At 40.4% G+C, this 18,255-nt stretch overlaps 1 protein-coding gene across 4 annotated transcripts in view; it reads left to right on the top strand.

Annotated features, from left to right (window-relative positions):
- Window positions 1–18,255, top strand: part of LOC114663616 (chondroitin sulfate proteoglycan 5-like) — a 49,222-nt gene that overhangs the window by 11,252 nt on the left and 19,715 nt on the right. For all 4 annotated transcript variants that reach the window (XM_028817475.2, XM_028817474.2, XM_028817476.2 and 1 more), the window contains exon 2: window positions 3,477–4,575. In XM_028817475.2, the coding sequence (XP_028673308.1) occupies window positions 3,477–4,575 (1,099 nt within the window). The remainder of the gene's footprint in view (window positions 1–3,476; window positions 4,576–18,255) is intronic.

The raw sequence follows: 18,255 nt of genomic DNA, 5'->3' as shown, positions 1-18,255 counted from the left end.
GTGTGTCACCTTGTAAATTCCCTTCTGATTGTTTTGGTCAGAGAAACAGAGATGAAGTAGTCCAGCACTAAGCCTTCATCCCCATGCCTCAAGCTGTGTAATTCCATGAAGCACCAACAGACTGGTGCTCTTCTTAAAGCGAGAATCCTGTTTACCTCACAATTGTACCCATATGGTTGTTTGGCAGCTGCATCACGCATTTTAAAAAATCCAAATAAAGAATGTCCTTTTGAGGCTGTTTAGAGAAGTGAAGTGTGACTGGGGACAATACTGTCTGTGTGGTCTATTCAATGCCCTGGTGGTCACATGCTGAAATTACTTTAATGTGCTTAAAACATACAGAAAAGAGAGAGGGGCTGAAGAGCAATCCCGTAATCCAGGAGACACAATTATTAGTATAGATAGAACTAACAATTCCTGTAACAGAGGCCATGACACGTCGGTGTTCTGAAGTCCTGCTTGGATAGGAATGTAAAGTTTTCTGCCGTATTGTGTACTAATCCTAGAATTGTTATGGAACCTCTGTTAAATACTTATCCAGAATGTGCTCAGGTACTGATTAAATAACACATCTCTGTACTAAATTGACACTTTAGTTTCTTGGCAGTGTTCCTCTTCTTCTACCACTGCTATGATGTGGGTGTGTACAATATTCACAAACTGGGAGACTAACAGAGCTGGTCACTAATGGGGGGGTGCCTTGGCACATTATTTAGTTTTACTTCTAGTTTATTGTAGTCAAAAATGGAGATGTGATGTTCACCCTCGTAGCGCTGGGCTTCTTCTTTTTAAAATTACACCATCTGTTTCTAAATGTGTTTAGTCTTTCATTCTTTAGTTTTCTAAATAATTTTATCTAGTTAAGAAAAAAACACTAATGGAATGCCAATGTATTACCAGAAACAGTCATGAAGACATCTACACTAAATTCAAGTCAATTTAGAGTCACCAGTTAATCTAATATCAAATGTTTAGGTTAACCTGGAGCCCACCAAAGAAATTAACAAAAGATAGAATAGGCAAAGCCCACAGAGGTGGAATCAAAGCTGTGAACTGAGCTGGATTTCAAGGACAGTGATGTAACATTGGCAACTACTAAGACACAGTGCTTTCCAAAATAAACATCTCTCTATTATCTTAAAAAATCCTGGGACGAGACAAGACTTTTTTCAAGAGATTTTTTCAAGTCCCAAGAGACAAGACTTTGGCCATGAGATTTTTTTCAAGTCACTCCCTCCTCTCAACCATATTCAACCACGCACCTATCATTTGTGTGAATGCTTTTGACAGACGCATTTCCTTTTCGCTCCGCTCTTATAAAATTTTTACGTTTTCCTCACTTTAAGTTCCCGATTAAAGAAGACGTATTATGTCCAAATCTTATTGAAGAATTTCATCATGAAGGGTTATCAATGGAAAAAATGAGTACACGGGCAGTCCTAGCATCGAGAAATGATGAAGTCAAACGAATTAACATCAAAAATGTCGATCGGTTACATGGCAAATTGGTTAAATGTGTATCGATAGACTATGCTGAAACATACAGAATATCTACAACTGTTAACACCGTCCGGTCTTCCACTGCATGAATTACTATAGAAAGAAGGATGTATCCAAGAAAGGTAATGTAGTACATCTTCCGCGGATAACATTACACAAGAAAGCAGATCTTGATATGCCATTCGTATTAAAAATTGTTTTTACTGAAGTTTTACAGTAAAAGTGTAAGTTTAAAAAGTATTTCTGTGTTGTATTGTATTATGCAATGAATACCACTAACATAACATGAAACATAATTTACTTTTTACTATTAATAATAATTTACTATTTTTTAATATGGTTAATTACACCCTGTAATGTAAAATAGTTAGTTCTATTATGCATATGTAACAATTCACATGAAAGTAAAAATCTGTTTAAATTCTATATCCGCATCCCTATATGCGAGCGGCAGAACCGCAAAGAGGCTAGCGTGTAGCACAGGCCCGGGGGTTGGCGAATGAAGTGAAAAGGGGGCAGAGCCTCCTAGTTAATACATTAAGAATAAATATGAGGCAACGAAATAAGCCAATGATGAATTCCATTTCACCTTACCTGGTTTACCTTTTGCAGGCTAGGAACAGTCTTGTGGTGGCACACAAAGCATTTCCTAAAATGTGGGTGGTTGCACTACATAATTACATGTGGAACATGAAGTTCATGGCACATACTGTAGGACTGAATATAAAGTTTGTTATACTAGTCTCAGTTAAAAATATTGTACATATCCCCGATATCACCCTTATCAATTATTACATGAAAGCAGATGGCATGAGCATCTCCAAATCAATACTCTACTGTGTCGTAGATAGTAATTATAGCTGGAGCTATCTTTCAGCCACCACCAAACACTACCCAACATATCTGCAACACCTCATGCTTTTTATGTCTCTCCTACAAATTCCTAGCTGCTCTTCCTTGCTTCCTGTGCTGTAGCAGGACAAATGGAAATCTGAGCTGACCACTTGATCAAATGGCAGCTTTTCAGTTCCAACAAGCTCTAAGGACCAGTGAAGTTAAAAAAAAATGAAACTGAAATAGTATAGTTTGATCTTTAAGAACTGCCTGAGATCAGGTCCATGAAGTATGCAGTTGCATTTTAGTGTTGCACGATTTAGCTGGAATGGTGCCACAAGTAAGTGCCTGCATGCTCATGGCTGTTCTCACGTTGCTGTGCTTTCTACTAAAGAGGTGAAGCTTGCTTTCTACAAGCTGCCTCAGATTTGGTATCTGTGGTAGGAGATGAGGGGCCTTGCCAGTTAAACTGTATTTTACTCTAAAGTGACTTACAGTAGCTGGAATGGTGCCAGAACTGTGTGCCAGTAGGATAATTCATAGTCCACCTACCTTGTCCTTAGGGAATCCGTGTAGTTTCTTATAGTAAGGGTGATGTTATTTTTTAAGAACTGGTCTCGCATAAGACAAAGGATTACCCTCTGCCCTTTCCACTATATTACACTGTGAACTGACTTCACCAAAATATTGTCATAAATGCATGCCAGTGGGGTGATGCTCAAGTTGCTCCACTCACTTTGTTGTGTTGTAAATGAGACAGGATGCCAGTGTAATCGCCCTCTAATTGTGTTACACACTACTGTTGCCTGACTTAGAATGAACTGCACAAGGACTACTTGCCATCAGGGTGATGCTCAACTCACTTGGCTCTGTTGCTACAAAGAGAGTTAGGCTTGCTCCTTACAAACCACCTACAGTTAGGTCTCCGGTTTAGCAGAAGATGCTTCTTGCCAGTTGAGCTCTACTGGACTTTAACAGTGATTTGAGCCAGTGCTGTTTAGTAGCAGGGTAACTAACAAATAACACATTTCACCCCTTACTGAGTCAGTGCCAGTGCTTCAAGCCAATATGACAATCCTCAGCTCAGTTTGCCTCAATTGACTTTTTGCATTGTTTTTTTTTTGTTTGTTTTTTTTTTGCAGGTGCCTCAGTGGAAAGCAATGTAACTCTGCCAGACTACAAAAACAATACTACGTTGGACTGTTTGGGATGCAGATTGCAGCATCAAGGAGCTGAAGCCATTGACATGAAGACATCCCCTCCAATGACTGGCAAAGCTCAGCTGATCTCTGGTGAGTCCATTGTCCAGGGCTTGCCTAATGAGAGTCAAGAGGAACTAGGCAGTGGGGATCAACTTCTCAAACACTCAGAGAGCACTTTCCACAGGGCAGCAGGTGGTGTGGGAGTTCTGGCTGAGAGCTCCACAGTTGCACCTCTGTTGCTGGACATGACCACAGCGGGCATGCCTAGCAGTACAGAAATCAGTCTAGATTCCGCAGAGAAGGACCACTTGCTGGAGGTCTCTGTGGACAGTTCCTCGATCAGCCCCATGACCAAACATGTTGAAGCCACAGAAATTCAGCTGGATTTTAAACGGGTGGAGCATGTGCTGTGGGAGGGTCGCACAGATTCCCCAACACAGGCTGCCTTAGGCAGCTTGGAGGTGACCCAGTTGGATGTGAGTAAGCAGATGGAAGGCCAAAGCGGTAGTTCGCCCACAACAGAGATCACAACAGTCCAGGATCAGACTCTTTCGGACACCCTGGAAGGGGAATACTATGATCCGTTTGTGCTGGGGGAGACCACTTCTTTGCCCTTATCTGACCTCTATGATTATCTGACTCCATACGATGATTCCTACACCACTACTGAGGTATATCCTGATGAGGGTGAGTCTACAACCTCTGACCTGGAAGATGAAAATAACAGTCGTATAACCACTGTGTTCCCTGGCGTTCAAATCCTCCTGCAGAACACTGGCACTCTGAAACCCCTCCTAAAAACGGACCCTCGCTTCACCATCACAGAGAGCGTGTCACAGAGTGGCTTTGATGAAGAGGGAGGGCCATTGGATGTACAGATGGCATCTGGACAGGGAGCTGACCGTAACAACAGCACTGAATGTGGCATGGGGTATACCAGACACAACTCCAGCTGCAAGTCCCTCTGTGACATCTTCCCCAGCTACTGCTTCAATGGTGGTCAGTGCTATCAGGTGGAGGGAACAGGTGCTGTCTGCAGGTATGTGGGGTATGGGATGCATTCCACATAACTTGTCAAGTAGGCATCCAACTTTTCCTGAGCAAAATCTAATGCACAACGCAAAAGGCTATTTATGTAAACTGTGTCATTCTATGCTGTCTGATCACCCTAAGGCAGGGCCAGGGAACGTCAGTCCTGGAAGGCCACAGTGGCTGCAGGTCTTTGCTCCAACCCTGTTTCTTAATGAGAAGTCAGTTATTGCTGATAAAACACTTATTGCTCAAGTGACACTTTGATGCATCATTTTAGTGGTCTCGCTTGTTAAGGTTCCCCACCATTAATGACTTATTTCAATCTTAAACAACTGCATTCACTGTTTTAATGGCTCCTTATTAGCAATAAGATGCAAATGACAAAGGAGCCAGCAGTTCTCCATCTAACTTGTTACCATTTACACCCAAGTGGATTCATCATGCACTTTTTGGTTTAATAAAACATCTATGAGAAAAAAATGTGACAGACTGAAAAATATCCCTTTTAGGCTTCAAATGATTTAGATGATATCCTTGGAAAGAAAAAAATAATCTGTGATATAAGAACCAGCAAGCCATAAAATTAAATAAGGTGTGAGACTGGCAAGGATTGGTTTCTATTTAAGCAAGTGGATTGCCGAAAACCTGCGGCCCTTCAGGACCGACCCCTGCCCTAAGGGGTGTGAAACAATAAGATAAACCATATTTAGTTTGTGGTAGTGAGATGATTCAGTGTTCATTGAGGTGGATCTCAAAAAGGCTTGTCTCATTAGGGCAAACTAGCAGGCTTACACAATCAGCAGTCTGCCATTTTAGGGGATGTGTCATAAAGAAGAAAGTTTCACATTAACCCATGGGGGCATATCGCAATGGGTTGTGATTCACATTACTCGGGATGACCCCTAGAAATAAATCTACAGGTGTACTGGTGGAATGACCTATGGTTCACTCATCCAGACAATTATTTCTTATAGAAATAATGCAGCGTTACTCAACCTTTTTATTTGTACTGACCAAATTATTAACTGTAGTACAAAAGTAAAAAAAAAAAGAAACGAAAAGTTAACCATCTGATTATGAGGTCATTGAAGTACATGGTATAAATACTGGTAAATAACAGATTGAATAACCCTACATAGTTTTATAACATCTTTTCATCCCAAAAACTTAATTGCTTTTACACACAGCAAAAGCAGTCATTTTGACTTCACTGTGTCAGCACTTTTTAAGGGGGCTATGTACAGTCTGTGCGTGTGCATGTTCCAGGGCACATACTGCTGCCTGAGAATCACCGACTTTACTGTCATGGCAAAAGGTTCCAGTTTTTAGATTTCTGGGCTCCAGGCCTCGTTGACTCACGCCAGTATGTGAGCAGCTGGCAAAGGCCAATATGAGAATCAAGTTTTCCATACCGGATGGAGCTGGAGCAGAAACAACATCTATCATACAGTAGGAAGAGCAGTTGGAGGACAAGGAGATTTTGGAAAAAACAGCTCCTTAAATTATGCAGAGGTGGCAACATCAGACGACAATCTGTTGGCCTAATTTTCTTAGGCTGTGAAGCACTCTCAGAACAGACTGCTGAGGTTTTATTCTTCTTTAAATACACAGGTGTGGCAGCCTACGCAGAGTTCAGTGGGAATCTTCTTACATTCCAAAAAAATCTGTGCCTTGTGCCATCACTGGTGTACTAAATATAGGTCCAAGATGAATGCCAAGCCTTGTGTAGTAGACTGTCGTGTAAGCATACCATAACAGAACTAAAGAACATCAATCTCATTTTATGGTACCTGCTCAAAACAGCTAGGGACTCAAAACCAACAAGGCACAAGTGGTGAAAGGGAGTACAGGAATGAGTCCTCATCTTGTACGCTGCCTGCTGGGTTTTGTTTTAGTGACACAATTCCATATACTTGTACCTGTATATGAACAGCAATCTCTCTGTCCAGTACTGAGGCCTGGATGATTCACTGTTATGCTAAAGTGATGGCAGGGTGGTTGATCCTACCTGTCTTCTGCAATCACTGCATGGTGGATGATTCTGTCTGTGCTTGTAATACTGATGGCTTAGAATAATCCTGTCTGTTGGTGTGGATGATTCTAACTGTACTTAGAATAATAGCGGGGCGGATAATCTTGTCTGTGGTTTTAGTGACTGTGAAAAGGATAATTCTGCCTCTCACTGGTAGTGATTCAGACTGCATAATCCAGGTTGTATTTCTAAGGATCGAAAGATGATCCTACAGGCCATCTGCACCGACTGCATAGTTGAAGATTCTTTTTGTTCGTGTTACAACAATAGGATGGATGACACTGTCCCTCTTCTATGTTAACTGCAAATTGCATGATCCTAAGTGCTATGGTGGTTGATTCTATCCTTGTTTTTATTTTATTGCATAAAAGATAACCCTACTGCTAGACAGTATCAATTTAGACTTTATAATACAGGTTGCTTTAGTAATGTATGTAGAATTACTGGTAACACTTTAGTTCTGGCATGAGTAACTACGAATAATTCTTTTAACATGATATAAAACAATGAAAATGATACTAACACATTTCAAGAGTCTTATTACTTTTGATTAACATTAATCATTGTTAATAACATTTAACAAAATATTTATGGACTGTTAATAGCTGCTTTATATTAATGCCTAAAGTAAAGTGTCACCCGATTACTTTACATGCCTACACTGAATGCCTTGTAAATGAGTGTTTATGTGCTTGTACTGATAATAGAGTACATTTATATTTATTTAGTTAGCAGACGCTTTTATTCAAAGCGACTTACAAAAAGAGGTCATCATAACTGAGCAAACATCAGTCTCGGGGACTGTTTTGGGGACAAGTGTTACAGGACAAAGTTACAAAATTGATTGTCACATGCAAAGAGCTCTGGACAAAATACAAGCTAGTTACACAACCTTCGTTACAAGCCATTATTAAGTAGACACACATTCATCAAATAAAAGAGTCTGCAAAAACTTCTCAAACACATTGAGGGAGACAGGATTTTGAATGGAGGTGGGCAACACATTCCACCAGCTAGCGGCTGCACATGAAAAGAGTCAGGAATGAGTTCTGATGCCATGCAGAGGTGGCATTACTAGACGCCATTCATCAGCAGACCTGTGTGGTCGAGAAGGATTATAGAACCTCAGAAGTGTCTTCATATATACTGTATATAGGTGCTGAACCATTGACTACTCTGTAGGCAAGTATCAAGGATTTGAACTTAATACTGTTGCTACATAGAGCCAATGTAGTGATCCGAATAGAGGTGTGACATCTGCCTGCCTTGGCTGGTTGACCACAACACGTAATGCTGAATTTTGAATTCATCTGCAGTGTCTTTATGACACATGCCAGAACTCCTGCCAGCAAAGAGCTGCAATGGTCCAGATGTGAGAATTCGAAAGCCTGGACCAGGAGTTGGGCAGCATACTCAGACAGATATGGTCAATCTAGCAGATATTGTGTAGAGTGAATCTGCAAGACCAAAAGACCAGTGCAACATGATAGCTAGTCATCGATCACCACCTCAAGGTTGTGTACAAACCTGGTAGGTGTTAGTGATAATGAGTCAAGCTGGACCAAGATGGGGTGCTGAATAGACAGAGAAGCTGGGATAATAAGAAGGCCCATCTTTGCCAGGATGAGCTGTTCCATCATTCATTGTGACATGCAGAGATTCCAGCAAATACTGTGTAGTCCTCTGGAGGGAACAACAGGTACAGTTGCATATCATTAGCAGAGCACTGATAAGTGAAAACATGGGACCGGATGAAAGGGCCTTTTAGGACGTGTTGTGACAGAAAAGGAGATTAGATGATCCTCTCTGCCTACTGTACAGGACCTGGCTAATCTTGTTTGTTTCCATTAGCAATATGACAGTAAATGTGGTTTTGTCTAGCACTAATTCAGTTCTGATGATCCTGTCAGTGGTTATAATGGTGGGATGGCAAATGATGTTACCTGTCTTCTCCACTGAATGCAGGATAGATGCTTTCAACCTATTTCTCATGATGATCCTGTCACTTCTTTTGATTGCATTGTGGATTATCCTGCCCATAATTATGACCACAAGGTACATAATCACTTTTCTTTTCATAATGGCAATGAGCTAGCCAATCTCGCTTGTGGATTTAACAACTACATAAAATATAATTGCTCTTCTCTGATATAATAAACCAGCTGCTAAAGCACTGGACAATAAACAACAAGATAGCTGTAGGTTCAATTCTCCAATTATGTCTCAAGGAGTAACCCTCAGCAAGTTACACTGCCTGTGCTCGGATTATAAATTGTTCTATTAATTCTGTACTTGTAAAGTACATTGGCATAGTATATATTATAGAAATATTTGTCCATCTACTCTATGAAATTTTTATTATTCCTTTATAGGGTCATGCCTTGGAAGTACCTGAGGCAGGGAATAAACCAAATCTGGATTGAATTCCACTCACATATGCACCTGTATTCTCATATTTAGTATCATAAATCAGCCGTACCTGTATATCTTCAGAAAATCCACAAACACCACAGGAGGAAGTGCAAACACTCCAGAATCGTAAAAACTGACTGACATTTAAACATGGGTCTTTGGGGTAATATTAACCACTGGTCACTGTAGAAATATATTATGATAAATGTCTTTTGCTGTTGGACAGCATCGTGAGGTGGCCAGGATTTGCATCCCATGTCCTTCCTCCATGGAGTTTGTATGTTCTCCCCATGTCTGCATGAATCTCCTGTGTGTCCTCCATTTTCCTCCTACTCTCAAAAGACATGCATGTTAGGTAAATTGACAACACTATATTGATCCTAGTGTGTATTTTGTGTGTGTATACTGTATGTGTGCCCTGTGATAGACTGTGTAAGAGACGGACGGCATCTCAGCCCAGCTGGGACGCCCCGAGAATGGAAGGATGGGGAAAGGCAGCAACGTTTGGACACTGCCTCCCCCAAGACGCTAGATGGCAGTTCCCCTGGAGTGTAGCAGTGCCCACAGGGCATCCTGGGACTTGGAGTTCGGTATCTCAGCCCTGTTGGGTGCCGTGGGTGCCACCAGAGGGTGCTGTGGAAGGACCATGGGGGGTCATGCTTCCCATATAGCCTGGAAGTACTAGGAAATCACGAGGATGGAAGCCCAAAAGTACTTCCGGGCTGATTACAGAACTCAAATTCTCCATCTGACCTGGAAGTTCTGGCAAGTCACATGGGAGGAAGAACAGAAGCACTTCTGGGTCAAGGACTATATAAAGGACTTCTGAGAACCTAGCAAGTAAGCCAGAGACAGGTGGAGGTGGACAAAGCTTGCTGGGAGATGTGGAGGAGAAAATAGAGAGAGAGAAAGAATATTGTGATTACTGTATTATTGTGCTGGTTTACTTGCCTGTTTGTTGTGGCTGTGGTGCTTAGGGAGCACTGTTGGAGAAGGAAATAATTAAAAGAACTTCTTCATACTTTTACCTGGTGTCCTGAGTGTCTGTCTGTTGGGTTTAAAGGGGCAACAGTGCCACCTAACATTCACAGCTGGTGACCTGTCCAGGGTTTGTTTCTGCCTTGAGCCCTAGAATAGGCTCTAGAACTCCACATATCCCAAAGATGACCATGGCGCAGATTAAACAGGTTATAAAATGGCATGACTTTTTCTTTCTTCCTCTTTATTGTATGGATTCTAAAAATTCAGGTTGTTCTTTGTGATGACTATTGCATGATCTTACATGTTTTCTGTGATGACTAAAATGTTGGTTTTCCCATCTGTGTTAGAACTGATAATAGGTTAAATAATCATCTCTGTCCTTTGCACTGACTTTAGAATGGCTGATCTTTTTTGTGTTTCTCCAGTTGGTCACTGGCAACAACATAGCTGAGTTTGCTGGAGTGCTTTAATAATTGCTGTCTGCAATAATGTGATATCTAAATTTAAGATTAAGAGATGACATGACTAAAGTATTTAAAATTAGGACAATAATTAGTACAATGGGTCTCAGATATTACTTTAAAAGAAATGCTTCCAATTTTGCGCAGCTGTTAGAGAGTTTTTTTTTATCACACAAAGAACCCTAGATACATGGAATGAATTATCAAGTAGTGGGGTAGAGAATAGGAATTTAGGGACTTTCAGATCTCGACTTGATGCTGTTTTCAAGAATCTAGGTAAATAAAACAGGCAAGTTTGTAGGGCCGTTCTTATCAAAATGGTTCAAAAATCTAAGGCTCACTGCTTAGCTAAACTAAAGCTTATTTCTTGGAAGCTTATGTGCATCTCTCCTTAAAAAGCCTACATGATTCTGCTCTGTTTCCATATTGGAGGTTTAATGGTTTTTACTCCCCGTGCCTGTTTCTTCCAAACGTTCATTTTTGCCCTTTTGTGCAGGTGCCATCTGTAGCACCTCTGTAGTGAACTTGGAATGTATGCAGTGCAACTGGCCAGCAGACTGTTGATTACCCCTCTTATATTTGTGTTCATTTCTGCCTGTTCTGATATTCATATAAGGTGCCATCAGTACCCAAATATGCAAAACTGCAGTTCCTTTTGAAAACAGCTTAATTATCATGCATAAGCAGCTCATGAGCCAATTAAGCTATGAGTGTCACAGATTAGCATTTCTATGAAGTAGCAACGTGTGAGCAGCATGAATACACCTTCACCGGCTCTTGAGTAACTAAAACATATGCTTGATAAGCTGCTGGGATGTGAAATAGAATGGCTGCTTTTGTTCTATATTAGTCCTCTATAAGCCCCACTTCTTCTCTCTGATAAAATACTTTTCTAATGGAAGAAAGCTTAATTTCAGTATGACGCTGGCTGAAAACCAGAACAACACTGGAGCAAGTATTATACTTTAGACTCTAAAGTTTAGAGTGTCCTTCTGAGCCACCAGCTCCCCATCTTCATCTATTCATTCTGGTCAATTAGCTCTGTGCGTTTGTAAATGTTGTCAAATTCTTCAGGAGCCTCCAAAAGCTTAAAATACAGCAAGAACCTATTAATACTGAGGTGTGACAAAGCACTGGGTCGATCACCGCCTCATGGATCCAGTGTCACAAATTCACATCTCAAACCTGGTTGTTGACTGTGTGGACTTTGTTTTTTCTCCCTTCATCTGTGTGGGGCCTGAAATGAACTTGGTGCCCTATCTAGGACGGTTTCCTGCCTTGTGCCCATTGCTACTTGGAAAAACTTTGGACCTAAAACCTTGACTTGATTTAATCAGGTTTGACAATGTTAAGTCATTACTGTTGTACTTGGAGTAACCATGTTAGACCTCTGCTAACCTTTTAGATTGTCCGATATATTTCAGGGATATGTAGATATTAGGTTATTTGATTTTGTAGCACTCCCGAAGTGTTAAGAGTTAGTGGTGAAATTGAATTTGATATGAAATATGGTATTAATTATTGTATGCTTAATTATTGTATATCATGCTTAACGGTAATGTAATTAAAAAAAAAACAATAATGGAGAAACGGAGTCCCCAGATACAATCTCTATGCATAGTTCTCAGTCTCTTTATGAGTGTCTTTAGAGGCTTTTATTTTCTCATTCTACTAAAGGATATCCGAGTGCTTTACAGATGTTTTTACCATAGATCCTTTGTGATGTCGACACCTTCAGTGATTCCCAGATTAGTCTTCACATATTACTTTCATTATCCCACTTGTCTTTCCAGAGCTGATGATTTCTTGCAAATATAGAGTATGAATGACTTTAGACTTTTTGGTGGTCTCTCTTCATAAATCTCTGAATTTATATGCCATTGTTCTTCCTCCTTAATAAACAGAGGAGCCATATTAAAAAAGGGTCTTCTTCCTTAGGAGACTACATTACTTTAATGTGGAACATGACATCCTTCACAACCTTTGCAACTAAGTGATGGCCAGTGTGATTTGCTATCATGTAGTGTGCTGGTCCGGTAACATCACTTCAAGAGAGGCCCACCGAATTAACAAACTAATTTAAAGGGCAGGCTCATTTATGGGATGCAATCTGAACCCCCTGAAGGTAGTAGCAAAAGACAGAATTAAAATAAAACTGTGTGCCATTATGAGCAATGCTGCACATCCTTTCTCTGACACACTAACACCGAGGACTTTGAGCCAATGAATTATTCAGCAGAAGTGTGTCAAGAAATGCAGCTGGGGCTCTTTTATAACAAAAACAATATGCTTGCATAATGCCACACGATGATGGTGACAGCCAAGTTATAAGTTTTCTTTCTTCTTAAATCTTCCTTTTTCATCATTCTGGTGTGTATTCAGATCATAGTGTATGTATATATTATATATATATATATATATATATATATATATATATATATATATCCATCCATCCATCCATTGTCCAACCCGCTGACCGAACACAGGGTCACGGGGGTCTGCTGGAGCCAATCCCAGCCAACACAGGGCACAAGGCAGGAAACAATCCTGGGCAGGGTGCCAACCCACCGCAGTATATATATATATATATATATATATATATATATATATATATATATATATATATATATATATATATATATATGTGCCCCTGGGGAGAAAAAAATGTATCTATTGTTAAATGACATAAAGAAGAACAAATAAAGAGTAGGGGAACCACCTTGAAAACCCCATATAATTTGACAGTTTCTTAAGTAACTCAATACGCAATTAGTTGCAGGAGTGTCTTTACAGACATGAGTCTAAACAGAACTGAAGTAGGTAACTGGTTTGCCAGTTTATGAAGAAAGATGGTAGGAAGGGGCAGGCCAAGGAGGTGACGTCAGTGATAGTAGGGCTGTCAATCACCTGGGGCTTCATGTATAACGCCGTGTGTAGAACTCACACTATAACATGGCGTAAGCACAAAAGCGGGATTGTGCGTACGCACAGAAAAATCCAGATGCAGGAATCTGTGCGCACGCATACTTTCACGTTCTTCCACTACATAAATCCCGATCAGCGTGAAAAGTAACGCACGTGCACGCGTCTTCTGTCCCGCCCCAACTCCTACCAGAATTACGCCTCTTTGAATATGCAAATCAATATAAATAGCCTTCTGTGAAAAGACAATGGGAAAAGCACAGGGGAAAATATAAGAATTTCAGCGAATACCAAGTGGAGGCAAAGGAAAAACGTACTATTTGTTGGTTTAAACAGTGGTATAATCAACAAAAGAAAGTTGATCGAGTGAAAGAGTGTCGGAAAAACTCGAAAGATCAAATTCACAAAGTCGCACAGTGCCCGAAATAAAAAAGAAATCACATATCAAAGTCGCCGTGAAAAGGCAAGTCGTAGCCCACCGTCTGAGTGTCATATGAAAGCGTATTAGGGTACAAACAAAAAACATAGGGACACAGTGGGGAAAAAAGCACGAAATGTCAACTTTAATCTCGAAATTTCCACTTTAATCACGTAGTTTATTTTGCTATTAAAGTAGAACATCATAAACTTCATCTTAAAATAATTTATTTTACTAGTTTCTCAAGTAGCACGTTAAATGCTTTGTTCTGTGTTTTATCTTCTATGTGCTCTATGTGTGTGAATCACTACGTGCTTCTGTTCTTTCTCTTTCTCCGACAGGACACAGAATGCATTACATTCATGATATTACAGCTCTCTGAATAATTAAAATACTGAGATGTATACGTGATATCATTTTCATGATGATAGGAATGAAAGCATGTTATTAAACATGGGAACACGGTGGCGCAGTGATTGTTCATATCTCACGCAAGAGGCTTGCTGCACCATGTGAGACCTTCGATGAAATAATTTATTACAGAAGTACTGTCTCTTTCAAACGTACTTACCTCCAATTCCTGTCCTTACTTTTCTTTCTCCAATCGCCACACAATCAGCTCTGTAATAGACGTTAAGCCATTTGTAAGCTTAGAACGCCGATTCTTCAAAACTTTTATGGAACATTGAAATATCTTCGTAGTACATGTTTAATTATTCTATTCGTCTATCCTTCCAGTGTCGCGTCAGCACCAGCAAGAATACAGCGCAAGGCAGGAGCTATCCTTGAACTAGCTATACGCTGCGGCACCGTGACCTCACATGTTTAATTATTAACAATACAGATTTAAATGAAGTTAAAGTTTTATCTGTATACTATAAGCAACATATTTTGCTGCATTTCATCTTAAAAATGATATTGTCATCATGCGCGCTTTATAAAGTAGCGCAGGTTGTGCAATATTATAACTGTAGTGTAAGTTTACAGTGAGGTGATTGTACTTATAAGTACAAACCGTTCTACAAGGAGCACTTGATGGACTGATTGAGTGCGTTTATAGTTCTTGGGATGAAACTGTTTCTGAAACGCGAGGTCCATACAGGAAAGGCTTTGACGCTTTTTGCCGTGGTTGAGGTAGTGTGTACTTGAAACTGTATACCGATAATTCTCTTTCCGATCATCTGCTGCTGTGATTCACACTCAGATACAGTGATATAAATACTCCGAGTGGTGCAGTGAGAGTAATATGGAAAAAGATGATCCGCAGTGGCAACCCTTAACGGGAGCAGCAGAAAGAAGAACAAGATGCAGTGAGCGTAACAACGCTAAAGCAGTTATGGTATTTGGAATACTATGGCTATTCCCTGGACCATTATATTGCTACAGGTTAATTACAATCAGATGCATTACACTAATAAACAATATGCAGTTAATTTCAGTGTATTTATAAAGCCGCGTCAGGAATGTGGAGCTAAGAAAGAAAGGATGAGCACACAGGAACAGTAGTTTGACCATTCTGTGGACCATTATATTGTTACAGGTTAATTACAATCAGATGCATTAAATTTATGAACAATATGCGGTTAATTTCAGTGTATTTGATAAAGCCGCCGCCGTGGATGTGGATCTAAGAAAGGGTAACCACACAGGAACAGTAGCACTGCTTTGATGCTGGGTGCCGCCAGTCTGCAAAACCGAGCGGAGAAATTGCGTACGCCAAGGTATGAGTTACCGTGGAAATGTGCGTGGCTTTACGCCAAGTTTTGCTTTTATACATCGCGATTTGAGCGTGGAAAGGTTCGTACGCAACATTTCTGTGCGTACGCACCGTTTATACATGAGGCCCCTGGTCTGCCGAGGGAGAAAGAGAGAAAGGATCAGAAAACTGTGCCAAACCCAAGTTTACTAGAATCCTTAAGCTGTATCCCAAATGAACATGCATGACTCTATCTATCTATCTGTCTGTCTGTCTGTCTGTCTATATTGTATTATATAGTGCCATATCTATCTATCTATCTATCTATCTATCTATCTATCTATCTATCTATCTATCTATCTATCTATCTATCTATCTATCTATCTATCTATCTATCTATCTATCTATCTATCTATCTATCTATCGGTTCATTATGCATGCATTGTCTCATGTTCCTTAGTACTCTCTGTAACTCTTCTGCATGTTGCCAGTCTCCACATGAGCCTGTAGAATAAGTTTGCATTTTCACAGGCTCATTACAAGTCTCTTGCTCTGAAGCTGCTCCTGACTCTACTATGTATGCTGTCTACATGCAACTGCCATGTTGTCATGCTTCTTTACAGTCCTGATTCAGCTGCTGTATTTTCAGGCTTATTTGTTTGTTATAACAGTTAACATGTCAGAAATCACTCATAGTGACTGGAGTGTCCTAGTGGTGCTGAACAAAGAGGTCAACCCACTTTGTTCTTGTAAATATCTTCCTTCTTGGATCTGGCATTGCAGTTAGTTTGCTTTTTTAAGCCTCTTATGCTTTTAGGCTACTCTGCTCTTGTCTGCACCATAATCCAGTAGAACTTACTTAGGCTTGAATATACACAGCCTTAATTGTCCTGATATGAATATTTAAATATGTCCTGCAATAATCCTAATGCTTGTTTTCCCTAAATTTAGTAGCTTAGATCATTGATTCAACTGCCCCTGAAATTAACTGTCAGGGTGTTGTTCTGCCCTGGTGCTTAAATGACATATCAGGGAGAGTTTTTGAATATATTAAGCTCAATCTAAATAATTCATTTTCAGGAAGGCAGGATAGCATTGGATACCAACGAGAATTCTCTGAACAGCAAGATGGACTTTCCATCAACTAACTGGAAAAGCTGTGTGGCCCAGCCTTCTGCTGCTCCACTTTCTCACAGAACATATCCAGAATTAACATACTGAGCAGACAGGGCCCCAAGGTTCAGACATTGCCAGGTTTTTTTAGTTTTTATAGCTGCTGAGTGGCACAGACTGCCTTATGCTCTCAGATACTGGTGACGCACTGGAGGTTTTAATGGTAAAATGTAATTCAATAATTTCCATAATTCATAGAGAAGCTGATTAGAAAGTGAGGACAGACTAAGTCTTTAAAACCTGCTGAGATCACTCCAGCACAACTAACAACAGGTCTCTTATGGCCAAGTGAGCATGGGCTGACTGAACCTAGACCTCCTGAGTTCTTCCCAGAATAGTTTCCTGGAGCTTCATGCCTGACACCTTGTGATTAGCCATACTTGCAGCTCAAGGCCCTTAACCTGAAAATTGCTTCAGGGGCATTGTACAATGGCTGTCCATGTGCTCTGACTCCTAAAGGTAATGCTAAAAGATTATTTTCCCTGGGGATTAATAAAGTATATGAAATCAAAATCAAAGCTACATTGGTCATTTCCTGATGACAAGAAGTATTTCAGCCAATACAGGAACTTTACTGGTGGAACAATTACTACCTCTATATTTTTTGTGTGATTACTCATTTTCGTATTGTTCGTTTAACCCTTTATTGTCATGATTTTGTCCAATTGTATGCTTGCTTCTAACTATGTCCCATAATCTCCTGTGTTTCTACTTTGTCTGTTCACCTCACTGATCTTATTCCACCTGACCATGATTCTGGCTCACATTTTCAAATCGCCTACACACAATATCAGTAGTGCCTTATCTCTGTCTTTACTGGCATAAGGCCTAAATGTTTGCTAACAGTGGCTCACCCAATGAGCAGCTAACTCTGATTATGTAACCCAGTATAATGACTTTGCCTAAACTGGTGATTTGTATGCAAGGTTCCATGACTGTGGTGGAGACAGAAATGTGAATCCAAGAGACCGCTTCCACCACTGCTGTTTCTCTTTGGATTTTGTTTTTCACTATTCTTTGGCCTGCGGTGGGTTGGCACCCTGCCCGGGATTGGTTCCTGCCTTGTGCCCTGTGTTGGCTGGGATTGGCTCCAGCAGACCCCCGTGACCCTGTGTTTGGATTCAGCGGGTTGGACAATGGATGGATGGATGTTCTTTGGCCCTTTCTCTGCTACAAAGATGTACAGCGGTAGAAAGGTGATAAGTGTCCATAATGCCCGTCAGGTACAAAGTGTAAAGAAACACTTTCATCAATGCTGTATTTTGTGCAAGTCTTCCTAAAAACGATTTATGGATCTTCTTACACGTTAGTTATGGTTTTTAAATTCTTGTCACTGACTCTTTTGTCACTTGGTCTCCATTTATCACCCAAATTGCACTCTTGCTGGATTTGGCAGTCAGCCATTTGTTCTTGCTTTTCTATATAATAATGTTTGGTACTCTGGCATGTGATAGAAGGAGATTCCTTCACATCCAGTTGAGTGATTTGTCTGGTTGGAATGAGTGACTGGTCTAAGAGAGGATCCTGTTAAATGTGGCTTTATCTTGATATTTTGCAACACCTGGCCTGATAACATAGCTCTGGGTTGTTAT

The sequence above is a fragment of the Erpetoichthys calabaricus genome, chromosome 13 (assembly GCF_900747795.2).
Source record: "Erpetoichthys calabaricus chromosome 13, fErpCal1.3, whole genome shotgun sequence".
NCBI classification, from domain to species: Eukaryota; Metazoa; Chordata; class Cladistia; order Polypteriformes; family Polypteridae; genus Erpetoichthys; species Erpetoichthys calabaricus.
The sequence above is the reverse complement of the archived record's forward strand: the minus strand, read 5'-3'. Positions and strand labels throughout refer to the sequence as shown.